Consider the following 24,019-nt stretch of genomic DNA (forward strand, 5'->3'; position numbering starts at 1 on the left):
ATGCGTCCACACCAACGACCGCTAACGGTTTTTTTATTCTAAGTACGCGCGCGCCCGCGCTGCGGTTTCAAAGTAACGAAAATGGATGACCTGTTAGAATGGATTCTGATTGGCTGTCAGTGTTTTATTGTTTGACAGCTGGAAAAAAAATCGTTCTGAAAGTGATCCCAACGATATCGTTCCTCATATCTTTATCGTTATAGTTGTGGTGTGAACTCTGTTATTCTTTAATATGGAGAACGATTTTTAGAATTATATCTTAATCGTTATCTTTATAGTTATCGCCCTTGATGTGAACGGGCCTTTAATAAACAAACAAAAATATATAAAATAAAACAAAAATAAAATCTGTTATCTGAAACAAAACTCTTTATTTGCTGTCCAGAGCTGAATGGCATTTGATTCACAACAGCATATCTTACTGTGTATACATATATAAAATGACATACAATCAAATGCTCTGAAAAGACATATTCACACTGATCTATATAGAATTATATAGTCATTATATAGATCAGTGCATATACACAAAGAACAAAACCATAGTTATAACTTGACCATACTAACAATTTGAATACTATAGCACTATAGCTGACAACATTAATAGGATTTCTAGGAGCTTCTCTGGACTTTTCTCACTGTGATGGACGTCGTTGCTCTTTGTTCAAAAGGAATGAAACTTTCGATCTGAAAGGACAGAGAACATTATAGAACTTTATTGAGGCCTAATTTGATGTTTAATAGCCTATTCATATCAGTGCAAACACTGAAAACAATGAAAAGTTATACAGTACAAATAAGAAATATTCAATTTAATATAATGAGCCATTCAAAAGTTAATATTAATAACCAGTGTATTTGTGATATTTAGCTGATGTAGGCAGTCTTTTTGTGAAATGTTTTGTTTTAAAATGTCATACATCATACAAAATCACATACAATAACTAAAAATATGATTTAATGGTTTATCACTTTCAACCAATAGGTGGCGCAATAATGAAATCGATGTGATGCAGTCAGAGTGAAGTGACAATGACACATACAAAGTTTGGTGTCAATATGTCAAGGCATTGCAGATATAAAGCCTGAATAGTCATTTTGGCATCATGCCTCAACTTTGCTGCTGTGGTATACGAAAACGGTTTCGTCTTTTACTCGGCACAGTCTGGAGACGATACGATTCGATTTTGGTGAAAATCAGATGAACGGTCAAGGAGAGGTTCTAAAAAGTAGGTTTTAAAGAAAATAAAGATGGCGGACAGGAAGTTTGGCTGACTATGGAAAAATGTATATCTATGTTTTTGGCATAACCCCAAGGAATCTATTAAGACCAGTGTCATTACAATAGGCAAATTTATTCAGAAGCTATTAGCATTTTTTGAAATTTCGTTATAAATGTTTTACCACAAGGTGGCACTGCCCCGAAACTTTTTAAGTACCTTCAAGGCATGGTGCGATGACTCATACCGAGTTTCATAACGATATGCTAATGCGTTCAGAAAATAAAATTTTATATCACAATACTGTATTGAAGTCAATGGCAATTTCATGTTTTGCTCTATATAGCGCCAACAAGAGGCACAATCCCACTAATTTTTTTGTGTCCTCAGAGTGAGCCCATACATATGTGTGTCAAATTTGGTGAAAACATCTCATTTCGTTTTGAAGTTATAGACATTTATATGTATAAACATAAAAAAAATTACCCACACCTGACTTTGTTTGCATTTTTATGCCACTTACTAATAATATAGCCTTACGTCTGTTTTCGCAAGCGCTACGTAAAATTAGTTTGTGCAGTATTCGAGAATGGTTTGACGAATCAACATGAATTCGGCATGGTCTGGAGATGATCTGGTTCAATTTTTGTGAAAATCGGAGCAACGGCCTAGGAGGAGTTCGAAAAAGTAGGTTTTTCGGAGAATTCAAAATGGCGGACAAATTTTCATAATGGAAAATTACGTCATAGAATCGTCTTGAGCTAATGAATCAGAAGAAAAAAGAATTTTGTTTCATTATGATTCAAAAGTTATTAGCATAAACATGTGTGCAACTTTGGACAGTTGGTGGCGCTAGAGGGATTGATTTGTAGACTACAAATTTGCTATGGTGACTGTTCAGGCTGCCCTCTATCAGTGTGCCAAATTTCATAACTTTCCCGTAAGCGGTTCTATGGGCTGCCATAGACTCCCAGAGCGGAAGAAGAAGAAGAAATGGAAGAATAATAATAAGATCGCCAACAGATACAATAGATGCCTCCGCACCTTCGGTGCTTGGCCCCTAAAAATACCAAAAAATTACGAGATTAGTTTATGTTCACGAGAATGGTTGAATATGTGATAAATTAACGGTTTCTTCATTATTCCATTTTGAAGACAAAAACTAGAAACCGAAAGCAAGTCATTTCAATAGATCAGAATCAAGTTGGTCACAAGAATACGCCGAGTTGAGTGACTGCTTCATACATATTTCACACACTTTTTTTCCCCCTGTCAGTTTTCACTAATGTGGCCTCACCTTTAAAGTCACCATGAAATCCAAATTGTAACTTCCATGTTTTATGGAATATAGAGGGTATGTATTGATGTCACTTTCCCGCCGGAATACGCCCCCCTCAGCCGGACTGAGTGCCAAAAGGGCAAAAAAAATTCTAGTTGGAGAACCAGTTTCAATAGGATATACGTCACGATAGGGAAAAAATTAATTGCAAATGCCACTTTATGTGTGAAAATAATTCTGGGCAACTGACTGTAATACTTTATATTCTATAGGATATACTTTTGTAAAGGTGAAGAGACTAAAGAATTACCTGACGCACAAGGAGCATCATCTCAGGTGAATAAGGGTTACTTGACAGATCCACCACAGATTTGACAGCTACCCTCAAACCAGTAATTATTGAAGGGCCTGTATACAGCAAGAGAAAATTTACAACGTCATATATTACATATGTAACTAATCTCCAAATTACAATAAAGCAATATTTCACCCCCAAAAAATGAAAGTTCCATCATAATTCACTCACTTTAATGTCATTCCAAATCTGTATGACTTTGTTTCAAAGTCAGTCTACTGTTGTTTTGGAACTCATGGACTTTTATTAAACAGTTTATCATTTTTCTTCATTTCTTTTGTGTTCCAAAGTGAGTAATGACAGACTTTTTTTTCTGGTTGAACTATCCCTTTAAACTAAAGTTCACTACTAACAAGTTTATGTGAAATCCACAGCTGAGTAAACTGACACAATGTAGTCTGATTAAAATTGATTTGTTATATTAAACAAACAAGGCTAGCAAAAAATGGAACTATACCAGGCTGCGGTGTTGACGGCTCATAAGTCATTGTTGAGCTTTCTGATGTGTCTGCTGTCAACTCTATGGTTGTAGGAGCATCTGTGAGTTCCATTAAACACACAATAACCATTATTAATCAAACAGAACAGGTTTTTTGAGAGAATATATAAATGAAAAGGACAATATTTCATATTTATCATAAAACATTCTTTCATGAACTGAATCAGTAAGCCTGTTGAAAGGGTAAGGACCAGCAAAATGACATGAATATATGAGTAAGTCTCCAGTATTTTTGTCATTTTGAGAAGCTGTAAGAGTTTGATCAGTCACTTACCAGTAGTGGTGGATTCTCCCACAGAAAAACACAGAAATCCAACAAACAAGATGTAGTGGAACATATTCTCCTTGGTTCTGCAAATGATCCTTTTGGAGGAACGTGTATGGATACGGTCAGTGGCTCTTCAGGTTTTAAGGCTGTATGAGGGCGTTGATTGAAGTGTCAGTCTCACGGGTTTCTATCAATAGAGAGACTGGACACACCCCAGCGTTCCCAAAACAAACACAATGGGCCGTAGAAGGAAGTTGTTCGTTCTTTTCTTTCAGTTCATCGTGGGCCAAAACATTTAATGAATGTAGGGTTTTATTGTTTCTTTCTTTGTTGCTGCCACATAACACAATCATAAGTATCGAAATGAAACAAGACCTACGGTTGTAATTTTTCAAGGAAAAAAAGTCTCCACTACTGGTCAAAAGTTTGGAATGATTAAGACTGGAATGATTAATGTTTCAGAAAGAAGTCTATTTGGCTGCATTTAGTTGGTCAAAATTACAGTAAAAATAGTAATAATGTGAAATATAATTACAATTTAAAAGAACTGTTTTGTATGAAATATATTGCTGTGAACAAAGCTGAATTTTCAGCATCATTACTCCAGTCTTCAGTGTCACATGATCCTTCAGAAATCATTCTGATATGATGATTATTTATGTACCATTGTATAACAACAACAACAACAACAGAGCAGCAAATCCTCATATTAGAATGACTTATGAAGGATCATGTGACACTGAAGACTGGAGTAATGTCTTTGACATATATATATATAATTAAAGTATTAAACAGTTCTTTAAAATTGTAATTATATTTTACAATAATGTTCTTTTCACTGTATTTTTTTTTAATAAATATCAAATAAATGCATCCTTGGTGAGCATAAGAGACTTCTTTAAAAACCACTAATTATAAAAGTCTTAATTATTTCAAACTTTTTTTCAGACCGGTAGTGTATAATCAACAGTAAAGTCTGAAGTAATAACAAACTTCTAAAAAATTTAAACACACACACACACGCACACACGCACGCACGCACGCACACACACGCGCGCGCACACACACACACACACACACACACACACACACACACACACACACACACACACACACACACACACACACACACACACACACACACACACGCACGCACGCACGCACGCACGCACGCACGCACGCACGCACGCACGCACACACACACACACACACACACACACACACACAGAGATAAAAGTGAATTTTAAACAGCCTAAGTCATTTTAAAGATAACATTGAGTGGGATAAATTAAACATTGAGGTAAAACTGGAATAACGAGAACGGTGGTATAATTAAAAACAATAACATCCTGGCTGACAGACACACAAGTCTTCCTCACAGTGAGATCTGATGTGTCTATGGGCTCTTGCACTTGCTGCTCCTGCTGCTGCTGGCAGCGCTGGGCGGCAGAGATCCTTGCGGGGACGTGACGGAGAGGCCCAATCCCAGATCCACTGTCTTCACTGGGGTGGACGTGACAGATTGGCTTCTGGCACTACTGCAGGCCGATAGATTTGAGGATCTGAAACGCATGTGGGGCAACGTAAGTCAACAATCAGGACTTTCCACATGTCACGCATATTTGTCTGGTATAAACAGTCACACTTGACTGAATAATATGCTGGATAGCAGCAGACGTACTGTACGCGTGGAATATAAATCGCAATAGTTTGCAGTTGAAAGCATGATTATGTGAATACCGATGTGAAGCAGAACTGCGCGCTGAGCTGATCTTTGAGCTCAGACGGCTGGATGGAGTGGAAGCAGGAGAGGGCAGAGTCAGACCAGCCTGCAATGAGGAACACAACCATTACAGTTCATTAGTAGCTTCATTTAGATGCAACAAAGCAAGTAATGAGTAAAATAATCTCAGAAGAATTCCACTGATAAATTGACCCCACTGTAAAAAAGCACTACTGTTCAAACGATTGGGGTTGGTAAGATCTGTTTAATGTTTCTGAGAGAAGTCTCTTATGCTCACCAAGGCTGGATTTATCTGATCAAAAATACAGACAAAACTGTAATAGGTGATAAATTATTATGTTTTTTAATGTATGGTAAAAGGTCATTTATTGCTGCTATGTCAAAGCAGAATTTTCCGTTTTCAGTGTCACATTTTCCTTCAGAAATCATTCTAATATGATAATTTTCTACTCAAGAAACATTTTCTTTTTATTATCAATGTTTAACCCCAAATGTTCAGTTATCAATCAACCCCAATCTTTTGAGCAGTAGTGTATATGCTTACAACTTATCACAATAATCTCAGAAATTTATATTCAACTTTATCCTACTCAACATGAGGTAATTCAAAGTATTTGAAATGTGCAGTTAACTTATCCTTGCTTGAACTTACTGCCACTTTGTATCACTTTGACAAATTTTTCGATTTGTAATGAATTGTTATTTTTTTTCTTTTACAATGACTAGGCTACATGTTGCTTAGATCATATGATGTGTCATTTTTCCAGTCAAGCTGTACCTGCATAAAACGTATCTGTACTGTAGATGCTAGGTCAGGATTCTCCTCTATGGCTTCTAGGAGCATCTTATTTAGGCTTTTATTTAAGTCTCTGAGTTCTCGTAGCTCTATGTCGCGTTCCTCAAAAGTCTTCTCTTTGGTGTTCTGAGCAGACCGAATTTCCCTGCTATATTTGGCACACTGTGAGACAAAAATAGGATGAGATTATAAGATCAGGCGCTCTCTGTCTTATATTGGATAATAACAATAACATGGGTATATTTGGTCATTACTAGCCATATACATTACATATAAATATATTCCCGTCATGACAAGAGTGTTTGGCATGGTAATGGGTATGACCATGTTAATATGTCTGTTCATATCATGTTAATAGATCTATGCTTCTGCTGCTGCAGGACTTGCTACTGCAAATACACAAATGACACACATGAGCTCATTGGCTGCTGATAATATAAATGAAATAAAATGTATAAATGAGGGCTGTGATTGCTAGCAGAGAAAGGACCCATCAGCCTGCGCCAGGAGTTTCATGACAGAACCTTGTATATGATAGACCAGAGTTAGTTGTCACACTTTTTACTTAGCAGGGCATGTTGTCAAACTGTATAGAGTAAGTTGTCACAATGAAACCTGCCATTTAATAGCCTATTGTAAGTGCTAAAGGTGACAACTTAATTACAAAAGAAAAGTGATTTGAGATTCTGTATGAATCTGAAAAGATAAAGCTGGATAATTGTGAGGGTGTATGTCAGACCTGTTTGGCGGCTCTATTGAGTTTCTCCTCCTGAGAGAGGATGTCTTTGTTGAGAGAGAGAACATGTGCTCGGTTCCTCTCAATGCTCTCATTCCGATCGGCTTCCTCTTGAAGAAGACCCTCCAATGTCCTGGACATGCTCTGAAATGTAAAAAATGTGCCATCATCAATGATTTTATTTTATTTAAAGGTATAGCGGAGGATTTTTTACTTCTGGGTGGATCACCTTTACTATTGGTCCTCCTAATTGTCAATCATTCTGGTGAATCAATCAAACTTAATCAAAAGTGGAGAGGGCGGGTCTTATCTAAAATTCGGAAAGATCCTCCATTATACCTTTAACATTACTGAATCAAGCTGGCCTTGCTAATTAACATGTTTTTACTTTTTACAGAACAGGCTTACAGGAACTTGCTAGACTTGTTTTCAAACATTCTTTTTAACTTTTGTGTTACCTAGTAACATAAATATTAAAGTGAAAGTACACACTTTGAATTATAGGGCACACATATATATATTTATTTATATATATATATATATATATATATATATATATATATATATATATATATATATATATATATATATATATATATATATATATATATATATCAGGAAATAACCCTTTTCCTTGTCCTTAAAGGGAATTTCATTTGTGGATAAACTAACCATAATGGGTCACACGTAATGTAAATTGTTTCGGCACAAATTGACAAAGGCCTGAAAATGTCAGGATATTAGGACATTTTTTAATTTACCATGCTCTTCCTTTTTCATGTATCTCCAGATATGGTTTGCTCGTCGCGCTTACGGAGTTCCGTGAAATCCACAATTGCTCATGCATCCTTTACGAAAGCTAATCCTTCCATCTGAAAACTCTATTACCTCTGCTTCATTTATTTACTCCTCTCTCATACAAACTACTTTCCATAGCAACTACTTGGTCTAAGGACATCACTGGTGATATACAAGTTATTTTTTCTGATCAAGTTTGGGAGACAATTACATTATCCCCAAAAATCACAAATCATCAGATGATCCTTTGGAAATGATTGCATAGGCTTTTATCTGCCCCCTGTCACAAGTATGTTAGTTAAATTGTCTTTTGGTTTGGTTCTGTTCTGTTTGACAGTGTTGTTCCTGATCCTTGTTTGTTTCTATGGTTACTTATGGTCTATCTATCTCTCTCTATATATATATCTTAATTAGCAATTCCTTATTCTTATTATACACATACTTACTCTCCTTGACATAAAATATTTATATAATATGTATTGTAATACATACATTTTTTTTTAAGGTGTAAACCATTAAATTAGTTTGTCTTTCAAACCCTAGTCCATATAGTATATGCCCTAAATCACATGACTTGCTAGAAGTGACATAATTTACTTGGAGGGAAAGCACCTTCAAGAACAAAGTGTTAGTCATAAACTTATGTTTCCTAATTTTTGGAATATTTATCTAATAGCATCAAACACAACATGGTCACCCTGATATGTCTATTTATACTGGACATGAAAATGTTTCTTTATTAATAAATGGACAGGTAATATATCTTCTGCTAGCATGTTGTTCTTTCCCAGCTAGTAATGGGCTTTATTAGCTTAAAATGTCCACCCTGGCTGTTACTCAATGCACTTGATTATGCACAATGATTATTAGGTTTTACTCGAGCTTGAGGCCTGAGCTTGACCAGTGTGTTTTCTGATGGACAGACATTTTCTCCTTCTGAAAAGATAATAATAGAACTTTAACTTCTTCTTTTTTTAACAAACCTGCTCAGATCAAAATCCACAAAACTAACTGCAGGAATGACCTAATTATAATTAAAACAAAACAATATTTAAATATATATTTTATAATATATAATATTTAAATATAATTATGTTAGTTCCATGATACCTAATAGATCAATTAACTAATGTTAGGACATACATTTCTGTATCATGAGAGATTATACTTCACATATTTATATAAATGTAATTTTTGTCCGCATTTTCTGTCTCGAAGAATGTTTACGTCAACACACATATTTACTTCAACATCCTCCTGCAGTTCTTGGATTTGCCGTTTCTTAAATTTGTATTTGTCCTCGGCTGCTCGTCTCTGCTCCTCCAGCTTGAGTTTCTCCTGGTGTGCGGGACCTACAGCGAGATGGTGCACTGCTCAGCTCACAACAAAATTCTGTTTGATTATATACACTGCAACATTACAGATATTGTTTACATGCCAAATAAAACCTACATAGTATATCTATACCACAAAAAAGTGACGTTTGCTTGTAGGTATGGCTTAAGCTGAAAATATTGAATTTGATGACGTGTTGCTCGTGCATAGCTACAGCTGTTATTTTCCTCATACTTCAGGTAACCAAACAACCTTAACAGACACATGGTGACATTAGCGGTGGAGAATGTTTTAAAAAGCTGGCAAGTTTGAGTATGACTATGTTTTGGAGTAATCTATGAGTTTAATATTCTAGAAATACTTACTGGACTCAGTGACTTTGGTCAGGGTTTTGCGGTAGGTTGTATTGCAGTTGCTGACAACTTGCAGGGTGTTCTCCAAAGCGTGGATCTCTTTCTCTGCCTTGCGGATTTGGGCGTCCAAAACATCCCCCTGACGCTGGAGTTCTTCTTTCTCTTGTGCTGCCTTTGGAAAAAGTCAGAGTTTATTAGATGTTGTGACATATATGGAGTTGCAATGTTCATCAGATATAGAGAAAAATATGGAGTAGTCAGGAGTTGGGAATGCTTTGAATGCAAAAACCTAAGCTGCACTTCCTCTTTGTTTTTGATGAAACCACATTTAATTTGAATGCTTTTGAAAGAAGTATTTTGTGATTACCAAAGCTGCATTTATTTGATCAACAATATACAGTAAAACAGTAATATTGTGAAATAGTATTATACTTTAAAATAACTTTCCCGTTTGAACGTATTTTAAAATGTCATTTATTCCTGTGATTTTCAGCATCATAACTCCAGTCTTCAGTGTCACATGATCCTTCAGAAATCATTGTAATATGATGAATAATTTAGTGCTCAAGGAATATTCCTTATTATTATCAATGTTGAAAACAGCTGTGCTGCCATACTTTTGTAGAAACCACAATACATTATCTTTCAGGATTCTTTGATGAATAGAGAATTCAAAAGAACATTTATTTGAAATATAAATATTTTGTAACATTATAAATGTCTTTGTTGTCACTTTTTATATATTTAATGCTTCCTTGCTGAATAAAAGTATGCATTTCTTTTAAAATCTTATTGACCCCTAACTTTTAAATGGTACTGTATATTGTTTTTTTTTAATGAAATAACACTACACAAAAATAAAGCATTAAAGAATGTTCTTTATTATAAAAAAAGGGATATCCTTCATTAAGAATGCCATCACATGAACAAGATTTTTCATTCTAGGAATCTGATGCATGAAATAATATGACTTATTTTACTGTGATTCTACCTTGTGCACTTGATAGAGCTCAATGCATCTAAGTGGAAAAATAATCAATGTTATTAAAAATAGTGGTATGATACCTTTATGATGAAGTAGGCCTGGGATTTATCCTCCTCTCCCTCTGGTGCAGCCATGGAAACAGTCAGGATCTCATACCTCTTCCTCATCTTGTCAATTTTGAACATTCTCTCGTTCACAGCATTACTGAGGCCATTTGTCACAACCAACAGAGTGCAGAAAAATGTTGAGTCAAATACTGCATATGACATCAGTGCAGATCAACTTATTTCCATTTTTATATATGTATTGTAGTTTAAAGGTATAGCGGAGGATTTTTTACTTCCGGGTGGATCACCTATGCTATTGGTCCTCCTAATTGTCAATCATTCTGGTGAATCAATCAAACTTTTCAAAAAGTGGAGAGGGCGGGTCTAATCTAAAATTCGGAAAGATCCTCCGCTATACCTTTAAATGTATCTTCTAAGCCACACTATATAATAAAATCATTTTAATTTATCATTGGCTAGCGTGTTTTTACCTGAGCCCTTGTCTCTCCTGCTCGGTGAGCTTGATCTGTTTAACCAGCATCTCTCGGTACAGACGGATCTCCTCCTCTCTCTCTTTCATGGCCGCTTGCAGCTGTAGACGTCTCTTCTCCAGAGTCAGCACTACATCTGCTCTGTCATACAGCAGGTCTCTCAGCCGCTGAACCTCCATCTTCAGGAGACCTTTCTCCACCATACTGTCCTGATGGAAGAAGACGACGTTCACACGTGTGCAACAGAGCAAATGTGGTTTGTTTTCTAACATGGTTTACTGCTGATATTTTATAAAATGCTTTGATAGATTAAGTTATCCACAATAGATAAATAATGTATTTCAAATTTGATAAGTTGTGCTGATAGCAAGTGCTGATGGTAGGGGGGAAATTGTTGAATGGAAATGTGTTAAATGAGAAATATTTGATGCATGCAAACTGGCAAGTAGAGAAATTCATAATGGTTGAGAGTTTGAATTTAGTGAAATACTGTGGCCTGGTACAGATACCTGGTACATTTATCAGTGATGGACAATCAAGTTATTGACCTGTTTTTTGAGCCTGAGTTTTTTCTGGTCTTTCTCAGAGATGTCGATGAAGAGTTCCAGCTCCTGGATCTTGGAGGTCAGATCTCTCTTCTCTGCTTCGCTCTTCTCTGCGTCTTTCCTAATGCAGTGGATATCATCCTGAGAATATATGCACCATTAGAAACAATACATCCATACACAGGTCCAAAAACAGGTCATGTTCCACCCCCAAATCAAAAGAATATACAGTATATGCTACCGTTCAAAAGTTTTGGGTTGGTGCGATTTTTTAAATGTTTTTGGAATTAGTCTTTTATGCTCAACAAGGATGCATTTTCTTTCATGAAAAATGCTGTAAAGACTGTAATATTGTGAAATTGTTATCTGTATATAATAATATCTGTTTTCTGTTTGAATATATTTTAAATGCAATTTATTAAAGTTCAAAAGAACAGCATTTATTTGAAATATAAATCTTTTGTAACATTATAAATGTCTTTACTGTCACTGAAAAAAAAAGACTTAACAAACTTCAACAATACATATATATATATATATATATATATATATTATCAGTAATAATTAATTATTATGAATTAATTAATTAATATAATTGAAATAAGAATACAAAAAAACTGTTTATGTTCCTAAAATAGGTTTAATCAGCTTTAAATAATAAATAATTTCTTATTTTTTTATTTTGTCTTGAAATATCACAAATAACACCTGCCAATTGTTTTAAATCTGTTAGTTCACTAGTTCACAATGCTTATTTATATGCAACTTTATATTTGAATCATGACAATTCTCTGAATAGTTTTAGCATGTTATTGAATATGGCACTATTAATGTATTTTATCTTGGCAGACTAGATCTGCTATGTTGCTGCAGCAGAAGAGCAAGTATAGACTTGCTACTGATAATATACAGACACGCTGCTGTGAGAATGTAAGATCTGCTGAAGCAGCTGCGTAAATAGACAGACATAAATCCCGTAACAGATCCAGACAGGTGAAGCTGGGGGAGGTGGAGGGTTTCAGAGGAACTCTGATACAGGACTAGACAACAGCAAACACTGAACCAGACTATTTAAATGTTGAGCATGCAATCTCATTGGCTACAGGATCAGCAGAGGCCAATCAGCTTGTGCCATGCGGTAATCATGTGATTGCTTGCAGATTGCATGTAAAGGACCTATCAGCCTGCACTCTCTAGAGTTTCATGACTGAACCAGATATTTATATTGCATCATGGACAGCAGGAAATGTAAGATTGAGAGAAAAATAAGGTGCATTGTTTTTAATTGCAACAACTCAAGGGCAGAATACCAAAAAACTGAAATCAGTAATCAATCAATAAACCAAGGCTGCCAACTCTCACGCATTGAGCGTGAGACTCACGCAATTGACACTTTTCACACGCTCTCACGCCACACATCCATTTTCTCACGCACAGAAAAATTGCGGAGCAAAGAGGTACTTTTAATATTAAACTAATTCTCAGCTCTTAGATTCCGTCAATTTTATTACGAAATTCAGACAAAAATACGTTTGGCGCTTGTAAATGTGACGTGACAGATCGCTGAGCGCCTCAGTTCAAGTGCACGTGAACCGATCATCTGTTACTTTTTTATTTAAAGATGCAGTACAACTTACCGAAAAAGTATACATAATATCGACCAATTAGTGTTTTTCAACCACGGAAAGAGGTCAATATAACAGCAGGAGAACAATTATGTCACATAACGTTACATTTACCTCAGGAAAGCCATTTAATGACCATAGCATGCTAATTGAATAGAAAAAATAGCTATAGAGGAGATTTTGCTAAGCACTATATTACATATTTATTATATTTTTACTTATGTCATTAAATAATTGTTATTATAACAAAAACTGCATTATATTTAATGCCCTCTATGTTTACAGCATTAGGTGAGATTATTTTTTTAAATAAAATTTGAAATAAACATGTATCCAAATTAGTCAATATTGAATCAAAATCGGAATCAAATGACAAGAATGGAAATGAAATCTTGAAATTTTTGTCAAGCAATAATAAAAACTGTATCCTACCAGTCATTGTACAGTGTAAACATTGTAACATGTCACTAAACTTCATAAAATTCTATTTAGTTACCCCCCCCCCCACACACACACACACAAAAAAAAAATCTCACTCCAAGCTAAACTCAAAAGTTGGCAGCCCTGAATAAACACATTTATGACATATCACCTGTGAATCGGACCTGTGAGCCTACTGAAAACAGCTGTTCTCCAAAGCTGAGGAGAGCTCTGAGAAATCAATGTAACAGCAGAGACACACACTCTCACCTGGAGTTTCTTCAGCTGTGTGTTGAGTGTGGCGGCCGTCCTCTTCTTCTCCTCTAGAGCTTCAGCCAGATCAGAAGCCCTCTTCTCCAGAGCTTCCTTCTCCTTTGTGTTCACCTTCCCCTGCAGGTGTAAAGTCTTCCTCTCCAGCATCTGGATCTGAAAGTCCTAGACCAAACAAAAGAACGACACTCGAGTCATCTGTCAGCTTCTAGAAAACGACCCCGCTTGCATGCTGACAAATTTATTCAGATGATAACTATTTGTTCTCTTGCCTGGTTGGAGATGATCATCTGCTGTTTGAGAATGCTCTGGTCCAGTTTGCTGAGTCTGCTCTCCAGGCTGGAGAGAGCGGCCCGAGTGGCGCAGATCTCAGCTGTGATGTTCTTCTCTTTTTCACGCAGCCCTTGCAACTCCTGACTCTTCCTGAACATGAGCTCTCTCTGCCGGAGCAGCTGAGCATCGATCTCCTACACAATTAATGCTTTATTAATCCAAGTACAGACACATCATAATAACTTTCATTAACAAGTCAATCACAAACAGGCTTAACAAATCATTTTTAAAAAATCGTTTAAAATAATATAGGTATGGGTTGATATTAGAAATTGAATTAATCAATTGTAATTCTCATTTCCCCTATTTTTACATTTAACGCTCACTTTGTTAATATTTTAATAACACTAATAATTTAATAGCACTGGTGGTTAAATGTAATCTTTAGTAAATCTCTAAATGAATATCCATTTCCCATACTGTGCATTATAATGTTGTAAATTCATTTTAGTTTTTCGTGTTTTATTAACTTACTTACAAAATAGCACAGAATTATAATATCTGGTATTTATGTTATTGGCAATAACAGTGAATCATGTGTCTTATTTTTCCAAAACTGTGGACCAGGGTTACTATCGTCAAATAAAACTATTAAAAACAGTTTTATTAATTGAAATAAAGGTAAAATTAAATTAAATAAAATATAAATATAGGCTGAAACGCTCACTAAACAAAACTGAACTAAAAATACTAAACTAAACCTAAATTAAAATTAATATTTAAAAAAAAAAAGACAAAAGCACATAACAAAATTACTAAAAATGTAACTACAAATAAAATGAACATTAAAAATGAAAGCTAACTCAAAATTAATAAAACCATAATAGTATATAACTAATACTAAAATAATTCTCCTCCTGAGTGGTCAATAGATATACTAACATTTCTGAACATTTCTAAAACTCTACTTATACTAAATAGAGTATAGTTATATATATATATATATATATACATATATATATATATATATATAGAGAGAGAGAGAGAGAGAGAGAGAGAGAGGCGACAGTATGGCATCCAGCCCCATCTGATTTGCAAAACAGAATGCCCAGATTGCCAGCGAATTGCTGTGTCAAAAAGTCAAAAAGAGTCAGAGGAGTCAAACTCACTTTAATGTTCTGTTCCTGTTCTTTGCGCAGTTGCTCCATCTGTGCTGCTTGCTCTTCACCATCCAGCACTGCCTCCATCACCACCAGCAGCTTCTCCTTCAGAGCAGCAATATGCAACTTTACCTCTGCAACCCTACAACAAAAGAACTATATATATTACTACAATGAATTGGATATTTGCTATGAATTTGCTGTGAACTATAAGACTGAGCAGTCGTCTGAGAAAAGAAAAAGCTTTACTTTGCTGTTTTGTTCTGAATGTTCTTTTTCATGCTGGTTAGCTGAGATCTGGTGGTCTCCACATCTGTGGCTGTTCGTTCTAAAGTTCCCTTCAGAACCTCCACCTGAGAGCAAAACACCACATTTGATTAGTTTCGCCTAATTCATATCTTGATTTGCATTTGATTAACATGAAAAAATCCCTACCCTTACAAAGATGTACTGTGGCTGTACCATAGTACATTACTGGTATAATACCATGGTATAATGTCCATGATAACCATATTAATCTACTGTGGTATATACATAGTAACCCAATGTTTTTGAAGAACAAAAAAAATATTGTGTTTAGGTGCCAAAACAGCCTTGGTATGATGGGACTAGATCAGTGGATCTCAACCTTTTTGACTTTATAGGGATACTTGAAGATTCTGTCACCATTTACTCACCTTTAGCCTTAGGTTAGTCTAAACCTGTGTGAGTTTCTTTCTTCTGTACACAAAAGAAGATATTTTGAAGAATATGGGTGACCAAACAGCTGCTGGACCCCATTGGCTTCCATAGTGTGAAATGACTATGGAAGTCAATGGGGACCAGAAAATGTCTGGTTATCAACTATCTTCTTTTGTGTTCAATAGAAGAAAGAAACACATATAGGTTTAGAACAACTTGAGGGTGAGTAAATTGTAGATTTTTATTTTTGGGGAAACTTTGGTATAAAAATACAGAGTATTATGAAATATCTTGACTTTTAATGCTTCTTTTTTAAGTCATCTTGAAGCCCCCTTGGAAGTTTGCTGAGGCCCTCTAGTGGGCCCGTCCTCCATGTTGAGATCCACAGTACTAGATCCTTTCCTTTCTAACAACTGATCCGCCTTTCATCATGATGGACTTTGATCGGCCTCTGGGTCACAGGTTTGAGGACAGAGGAGCGAAGAGACGAGAAGCACCCCAATGTTGGAAAGCTGTCATGGACTCACCTCATGCTGCAGTCGTCTATCGTTCCCCTCCTCTTCCTGGAGATGCTGTCTGAGTCGAAGCGCCTGACGTTCAGCCGTGTCTATATTCCTCTCCAGCTCTTTATTGTTCTCTATCTCACGCTCCATGAAGTCCTTCCTCTCCTTGACCAAATCATTCTTCTCTCTAATCGTTTGGTTCACCTCCGCTTGCAACTAGAAGATCGAGTGATTTACAATTAAAGTTGAATAAAGCATTTTCAGAATTAAATGGTAGATATAGCTATTTTTTTAAGAAAATTACAATGTATATGTTTACATCTACAGAAACGCTGTGCATTTAATGATGTCTTAGTATTAAAAGAGCGCCATCTTCAGGTTACCATGGCACACTGCTGTATCTCCTGGTCTCTTTTCCTCATTTGTTCGATGGTGCTCTCCCACTGGTCGATAATCTCTTGCCTCTCAATGTGAGCCTGACGAAAGCTCTCGGCTGTCTTGTCCAAAGCTAACTGGATCCCAAAATACAAGTGCATATGCAAAGACCAAAGCCTGTAAGAATGATGGCACGCTCAAAGCATAAAAATGTCCTCTGACGAGTGAGAAATGTGAGGGAGCAAAGGAAAATATCCATCACCTGTGCTGTAACCGACTCAGTGATTTCATTGTTCAAGGTCTTTCTCTTCTGGTTGGCTTCAAGAGTCAACTTCTCAATGTTCAGTGTCAGCTCCTGATTCAAAAGACAGCAGATATTATATCAGCCCAGACATGGCAGTTATTCTGCAATACAAACTATAGCTTAGCATATTGCTTTTCAAGTATTTGTAAAATACTTGCTATACAAGTGAGTGAGTCTCATAAAAAATGTCACATTGTGATAATATTTAAATTAAAATATGATATTAGCGTCATTAACTAAAACCATAAACATTAAAATGAACTGAAATAAAATAAAATATATTAAAATATATTTAAAAAACTTATTTTATTTTAGCTAGTTGCCAAGGCAACATTTATCATTTTCATTCATTTTAAGTTGTAGTACTAAAATAACCAATATAACTAAATGAACTAAAATTCAAAAATAAAACTTAATAAAAACTATATAGACATATTTTTAAAAAACTAATAAAAATGTCAAAAACACAACAGAATACAACATAACTTTTTTAGCCAAAAATGTAAACATAAAATGTAATTCAAAACATTATCAAAAGCTATAATAGTATTTCAATGAAACTAAAATAAAAATATAAAAATAAAATGTAATTCAAAATATTAACAAAAGCTATAATAGTATATCAATGATACTAAAATAATGCTTATACAATGTATACAATTAATGTTATACATTTTTATTTATTTTAATTAAATATTCAATATTAAATATATTATAACTAAAGCTTATTGTTACAATATTACCTTTTACAATTAAGCACATTTGTCCCCTAAATTATAATTATCATAATGTACAAATTAAAGATGATCTGGTCCTTGGCAATTGTCAAACATGTTCTTGGCAGGACTTGTGAGATTCACCCAGGTACTTTGTGTTACTTGTCAGTCTCACACTTCTGGTTTAACAGTTGAGTGCTGCAAATGCATTCAACCCTTTAAAGCAACCAACCTTTTACATTTTCCTTATGACAGCTCAGTACTGGCTTTCAAAGTGACCCAACTCAAACGGCTGGTACTACAAACTCACTCGAATCCTGCTCTCGTCTTGCTTGGCGTACTTGATGATGGCCATGGTGTCTTCATCCTTGTGTGCTGATTCCTGCAGCCAGGCCTCCAGGGTCTGCTGGTCCCATTTCAGCTGACTCTTCAGTTCCTCAAGCTTCTGAGTGGCTTTAAAGATGCTGTTCTGTGAAAATATTGACAGAATTACATTAGGATTAGGATTATGTTCCTTTCTAATAAAATAAAAGTATTTAAAACGTTCAGTTTTTGACAAAGCTGCATTTATTTGATCAATACAGTATAAACAGTAAAACTGTCAAATATTATTACAATTTAAAATAAATGTTTTCTTTTTTAATACATTTTAAAGCATATTTTATTGCTGTGATGGCAATGCTGAAGTTTCAGCTTCATTACTCAAGTCTTCCTTGTCCTTCAGAAATCATTTTCATTGGCTGATTTGCTGGTCAGGAAACATTTCTTATTATCATCGGTGTTGAAAACAGTTGTGCTGCTTAAAGGCAGGGTAGGAGATTTGTTCCAGACACATTTTTTGTTATGCTGGTTGAAAGTGTTGTCACATCCTGACTGCAATCACTAATTTAAGTGGTCTAAATTAATTTTTATTTGTATATACTGTATACCGTTTGTGGAAGGCGTAGGACCATAAAATGTTCATCCAATCATTGCATACGGTCCGACACTATCAACGCCGAAATGAATCTGCAGCGGTCAGTTGGTGCAGGTCAGTGTTCTTTAAGTTGTTTATGTTCATTATTATTGTAATGTTAAGTGTTTTGAGACATGAGGTAGTTTAACGCCGTCTCTCACACTGCTTTTGTTTGCTCCCTGCTGTAAGCGCTCTGCGTTTTGAAGGAGGCATGGCTTTTGGAGACGCTCTGAAGGGATCTTATGCTAGCTTCAAAGCTAGCTCGCTATTGCTAGCCTCTTTGAAAATTGCCTACCCTACCTTTAATATTTTAGTGGAAACAGTGATACTTTTTTCTGGATCTTTGATGAACAGAAAGCTCAAAAGAACATAATTTATTTGAAATTGAAATTATAAATGTGCCACTTTTGATGAATTTAATGGGTGCTTGCTGGATATCAGTACCACTTTATCTATCTATAAATTACAGGAACGTCTGTCTGTCTGTGTGTGTGTCTGTCTGTATGTCTGTTAACCACATATCTCTCGAACCGTTAGTCCGATGGATTTCAAACTCGACAGGTGTCTCGCTACGGGCACGAGTAAGTGCAGTGTTTACTTCTGAATATTATAGTTTGGTTCCAGAACGTGATAAATCCATTTTGATTAATTTGAGTAAAAATGTGTTTTCTTTACCAAGAAACCAACAATTACTAAAAAACACTTGCAAAAACTGATTTTGCACGGGCACTTTGCACTGCTCCCTGAATCGACACGTTTATTCATTTGTGGATGTAAACTGAATCTATATGTTAGCTATGCTGTTTACTTCTGAAAATTATATTTCATTCTGGTGCGCTTATTAACGTTATCGCTACTGTGTAATAGTAGCCTATGCTAATCACCAACTTAACATATCCAATTCAATGCGTTCACAGTCTCTTTCACGGGCATCATTTGTAGTTGCCTATTCACAAAGCATAAGTTTGCTCAAGCATAGCGTTTTCTCAGAGTTCACTGTGTGCTTTCTACCATGCACAAATAAAAATGTCACTGAACTTTTGCTGTGTAATTGTAACAATGAGCACTCAAACACACCAAACCAACAATAACTAAAAACACACACAAAAACTGATTTTGCACGGGCATTTTGCACTAGTCTATCTATAAATTACAGAAACGTCAGTCTGTATGTCTGTCCGTCTGTCTGTCTGTGTGTGTGTGTGTGTGTGTGTGTGTGTGTGTGTGTTATTCGCATATCTCTTAAACCATTAGTCCAATGGATTTCAAACTCGACAGGTGTCTTGCTACAGGCACGAGTAAGTGCAGTGCCAAGTTTGACGTTGTTTGGATGAGAAATGCTAAAGATATCGTTAAATATATCATTTTTAAAAGGTTGTGGTTTAAAAATAAACATTCTGACATAAACCCTCTGTCAGCTACACTGTTTACTTCTGAATATTATAGTTTGGCTCCAGAATGTGATAAATCCATTATGATTAATTTGAGTAAAAATGTGTTTTCTTTACCAAGAAAGTGGCAAGATGAAAACCACTATTTTCTGTTTCAAACTTTCACATAGCATCTTTAGGTTATAATATCATAAAAAATTCTAATCCAGATGTGGATTTTACAAAAGATCTATTATAAAACCAGATTATTTTCCCCCCAAAATGCAATAAATTCATGACACTTTTTTTTCAAAATACAATTAATCCATTGAATCAATATAAAATTTATTTTTTATCATATTGAAACTGTTGAAATCAGCCGTCGCTAAGAAATATCTCATGAACTTTTTTGACGGCGATCAGCTCACAAAAACTGATTTTACACGGGCACTTTGCACTGCTCCCTGAATCGACACGCTTATTCATTTGTGGATGTAAACTGAATCTGTAAGTCAGCTATGCTGTTTACTTCTGAATATTATATTTCATTCTGGTGCGCTTAACGTTATCGCTACTGTGTAATAGTAGCCTATGCTAATCACCAACTAAACATATCCTTTTCAGTGCGTTCACAGTCTCTTACACGGGCATCATTTGTAGTTGCCTATTCACAAACTGTTTGCTCAAGCGTAGCGTTTTCTCAGAGTTCACTGTGTGCTTTCTACCATGCACAAATAAAAATGTCACTGAACTTTTGCTGTGTAATTGTAACAATGAGCACTCAAACACACCAAACCAACAATTACTAAAAACAGACACAAAAACTGATTTTGCACAGGCATTTTGCACTAGTTTTTAAAAAAGCTTAAAGGTGCTCTAAGTGATGTTGGGTGACGTCACTTCTTGTTGACGTTTAAAGTGTTGTCAAACAAAACGGAGGCTAGCTCGCCCCTCCCTCCTCCTCATCCGCGCACTAACCCCCCAAACCCCACCCCCAAATCCTTCTTGTCGGTTATTGGCTGGAACAGTTTGTTATGTTTCATGTTGTGGGTTAGCCCTGTTTGTTTTTCTTGCCGTTTGTGGAGCCTGGGGTGTCTACAGAAACCGCTTTTTACAGTGTGTTCAGGGGACAGGCAGCTAGCGGATGGTGAGGAGATGTTTGCTGTATGTGATAAAAAAATTTTTGGCCTAAAAAACGCGTGACATCGCTTAGAGCACCTTTAATGACCCCAGACTTTTGAACTGTAGTGTGTGTACACATATTTATACATTTGTAGTTTGTGAGACACCAATGAATGATGGTTTCTTTATTCATGGTTGCTTTGAGACTTTTTATGCGAAAGCACAGGTCATGTAATATGGATGAGGTGTGGATCGGCTGTAACCTCTTGTGCGTTCTTCTTCTCATTCAGTGTTTTCAGTTGATTCTCCAGCTCAGTGATCTCCTGCTTCAAGCGGCCTGTCTCTCTCTCCGCCAGCGCTCTGAAATGCTCCTCAGATTCAGTCTCCTTCTCTCTGGCTTTGCACAAAGCCTAAACACATGCAAACAATCCCGCTCAAGCGTTACACATTCAGCCTTACTGTTCAAAACCAGAAAATACAGGAAGAATCAACTTCCTCTACTGCCATTATCTCATACCTGAGTGTGAGAGAGCTCTTGGTTTAGATTTTTGAGATGTTCAGTCAAAGCATTTATAACATCTTTGTGTTTATTAAGTTTGTTCTCAAGATTTAATTGCTCCTTTTGCTTCATTTGAAGCTGTAGAGAGAAGAAGAAATTAAGAAAATTAAATTTAGGTACACACACACCTCTTAAAATCAGTTATTCAGACATGTCATTTAGCAGGTAGACTTCTTACTCACCTCCTCCTGTAATGCTTTATTCTCTGCATTTGCCACAGGGAGGGCGAAACCCGCGTCCCAACCAACTTCTGCTAACAACAGAGCGTTAGACATTTTGCTCTGTTTCAGAGACGTTCAAGAACAAAACACAAACGGCTCGATTAGATTACCAGACGTTTACGAACGCCGTTGCTTATCGTTGTGTTTACAAGATTCGTTTCATAGCAACGACGTTAACTGTAGATGTGCCGCATTCAACCTACAGGTGTCGCCAAACGCTCCTCTATCGCGAACTGAATTTGTTTTTGTTTTTTTGTTTGTTTTTTATCTCAGGTTAGGTTTTGGAAGCTTGTTTCCGCCACGGAATTAAAAAAGGAAAAGATAACTGTACATTTTTATCTCACAGTTCTCTCTTTGTTTCCTCAGAATTGTAAGATATAAAATCGCAGTTGCGAGGAAAAAGGTCAGAGAATTTATTTTTATTCAATGGTGGAAACGAGCTTCCATATTAAAAGCCCGTATTGAAGATTTAAACTCGCAATTCTGACTTGAATTTGTCCCCAGATCATGATTTTACTGACTTGAAATGTTGAACAGTATGAATTTTAAACCTGTGTTAGTAATAACACAATTTGAGCTCTAAGCGTTTAGTTGATTAAAAAATATATAATTTTAAATATTTGACAGCATTTTTTTGAACCACCACATCACAATTTTTCCTATGCCACCAGGCCTTTGTATCCCATTTTCATGATAAATACAACACTTACTTTACATGATTTTTTCCCTAATTTTTCGTTACATTGTTGGGTATATCAGTAATGATTCTCTCTAATTATTACATTTATTTTAACAATTATAATTTAGGTTTTAAGATTGTCCTTCAATTTATTGATCACTCCACTCCACCGAGTTGTTTTTGACTACTTTCCCTTAAAATGAAAGTTGTAAAAATTAAATGACATCATATAATAAAGCAGTCATCACTTCTTTGGAGGTAAAACAACTTGGGCAAGTTAGTGAGATCCTTGATTATTTTAACTGTTTTTTTTTTTTAAACCAATTTTATCTTTAAAATTTGATGTGGTCAACCTTAATGCGTCCACCTTTTTAATGGAAATATGAAAAGGTTAGCAGAAAAATCCTATTTTTAAAATTACAGTTTTAAAGACCATGCACTTCTTTATTAGATAAACCTTATGTTAGCTTATTTTTGCTCAGACGTGGTACAGTGGCTGATTTTACGTCAGAATGTTCACTGTTAGTGTTCACCCGGTTATACCTGAAGAGCTAACAGAGTGGACACTGAGAGCGTACATAGTGATTGTGAAAGTAATTTGTTTAAAGTTGAAGTAGTGCATTTAAAGTTCGTTGGCAATGTTTTACATATTGTTTACCATCTAAATCCAGTTGAAAATAAGGTAAAATTGTAACTGGTTTTATGCGAGAGATTGAAAAACATCCATCCTTTTTTTATACCACTTGTCCACCTGTTATTATTTTAACCACCAATAATTTCATAAAGTCAGCAAATAATTCAGTGACAATGAAAATTTACTAGAGTATCAATAATGTAATAAAGAGTATTCAGAAATGCATTTTACATCACCCTATCATGACTACACAAAAAGATTATTTTAAAAACTGTTTGATTTTCTACATTTTATGAAGGCCAAAAGGCACCGTATACCAAGAATGACCCAGTTATAAAGTCCAATTCTGAAGATTTTTTTTTTAACTTTATAACACGCAGTGGCAAGTTTGTATCATGCAATTCTGAAAAAAGTCAGAATGGCAAGATAAAAAGTGGCAATTACCTTTTTTATTTTTTAAGCTTCTATATTAAAATAGCCCCTTATAACATCAAAATAGGTGAGTAAACAGTGTTTTTTGACCTGTATGACTTTCTTTCTTATAAAAGAAAATAAATTACTTTTGTTTTTTAATCCATACAATGAAAGTCAGTTTGGTTACCAACATTCTTCAGTGCAATCTTTTGTTTTAGGGTTAGAGATACGTCCTCAAAAGAATGAAAGCCATACATGTTTTAAACAAATTGAGTGTCAAAATGAGT

The 24,019-nt window shown here is 35.4% G+C and overlaps 1 protein-coding gene across 1 annotated transcript; it reads right to left on the reverse strand.

Annotated features, from left to right (window-relative positions):
- Positions 1-353: 353 nt before the first annotated feature.
- On the reverse strand, positions 354-22,059 carry ccdc39 (coiled-coil domain 39 molecular ruler complex subunit; the record flags this gene model as incomplete). Its single annotated transcript, XM_081375213.1, has 24 exons — positions 354-687; positions 2,810-2,907; positions 3,312-3,392; positions 3,628-3,767; positions 5,001-5,183; positions 5,362-5,450; positions 6,144-6,323; positions 6,901-7,041; positions 8,941-9,047; positions 9,396-9,555; positions 10,449-10,572; positions 10,907-11,115; positions 11,455-11,592; positions 13,767-13,931; positions 14,039-14,233; positions 15,209-15,341; positions 15,449-15,552; positions 16,408-16,599; positions 16,767-16,895; positions 17,021-17,113; positions 18,089-18,247; positions 21,489-21,635; positions 21,743-21,862; positions 21,967-22,059. 20 exons carry the CDS (start codon positions 22,057-22,059, stop codon positions 5,018-5,020), a joined length of 2,844 nt encoding a protein of 947 aa, XP_081231339.1. The 3' UTR covers positions 354-687; positions 2,810-2,907; positions 3,312-3,392; positions 3,628-3,767; positions 5,001-5,017.
- Positions 22,060-24,019: the final 1,960 nt, after the last annotated feature.

Source organism: Scardinius erythrophthalmus, assembly GCF_964197995.2.
Source record: "Scardinius erythrophthalmus genome assembly, chromosome: 9".
Lineage (NCBI taxonomy): Eukaryota > Metazoa > Chordata > Actinopteri > Cypriniformes > Leuciscidae > Scardinius > Scardinius erythrophthalmus.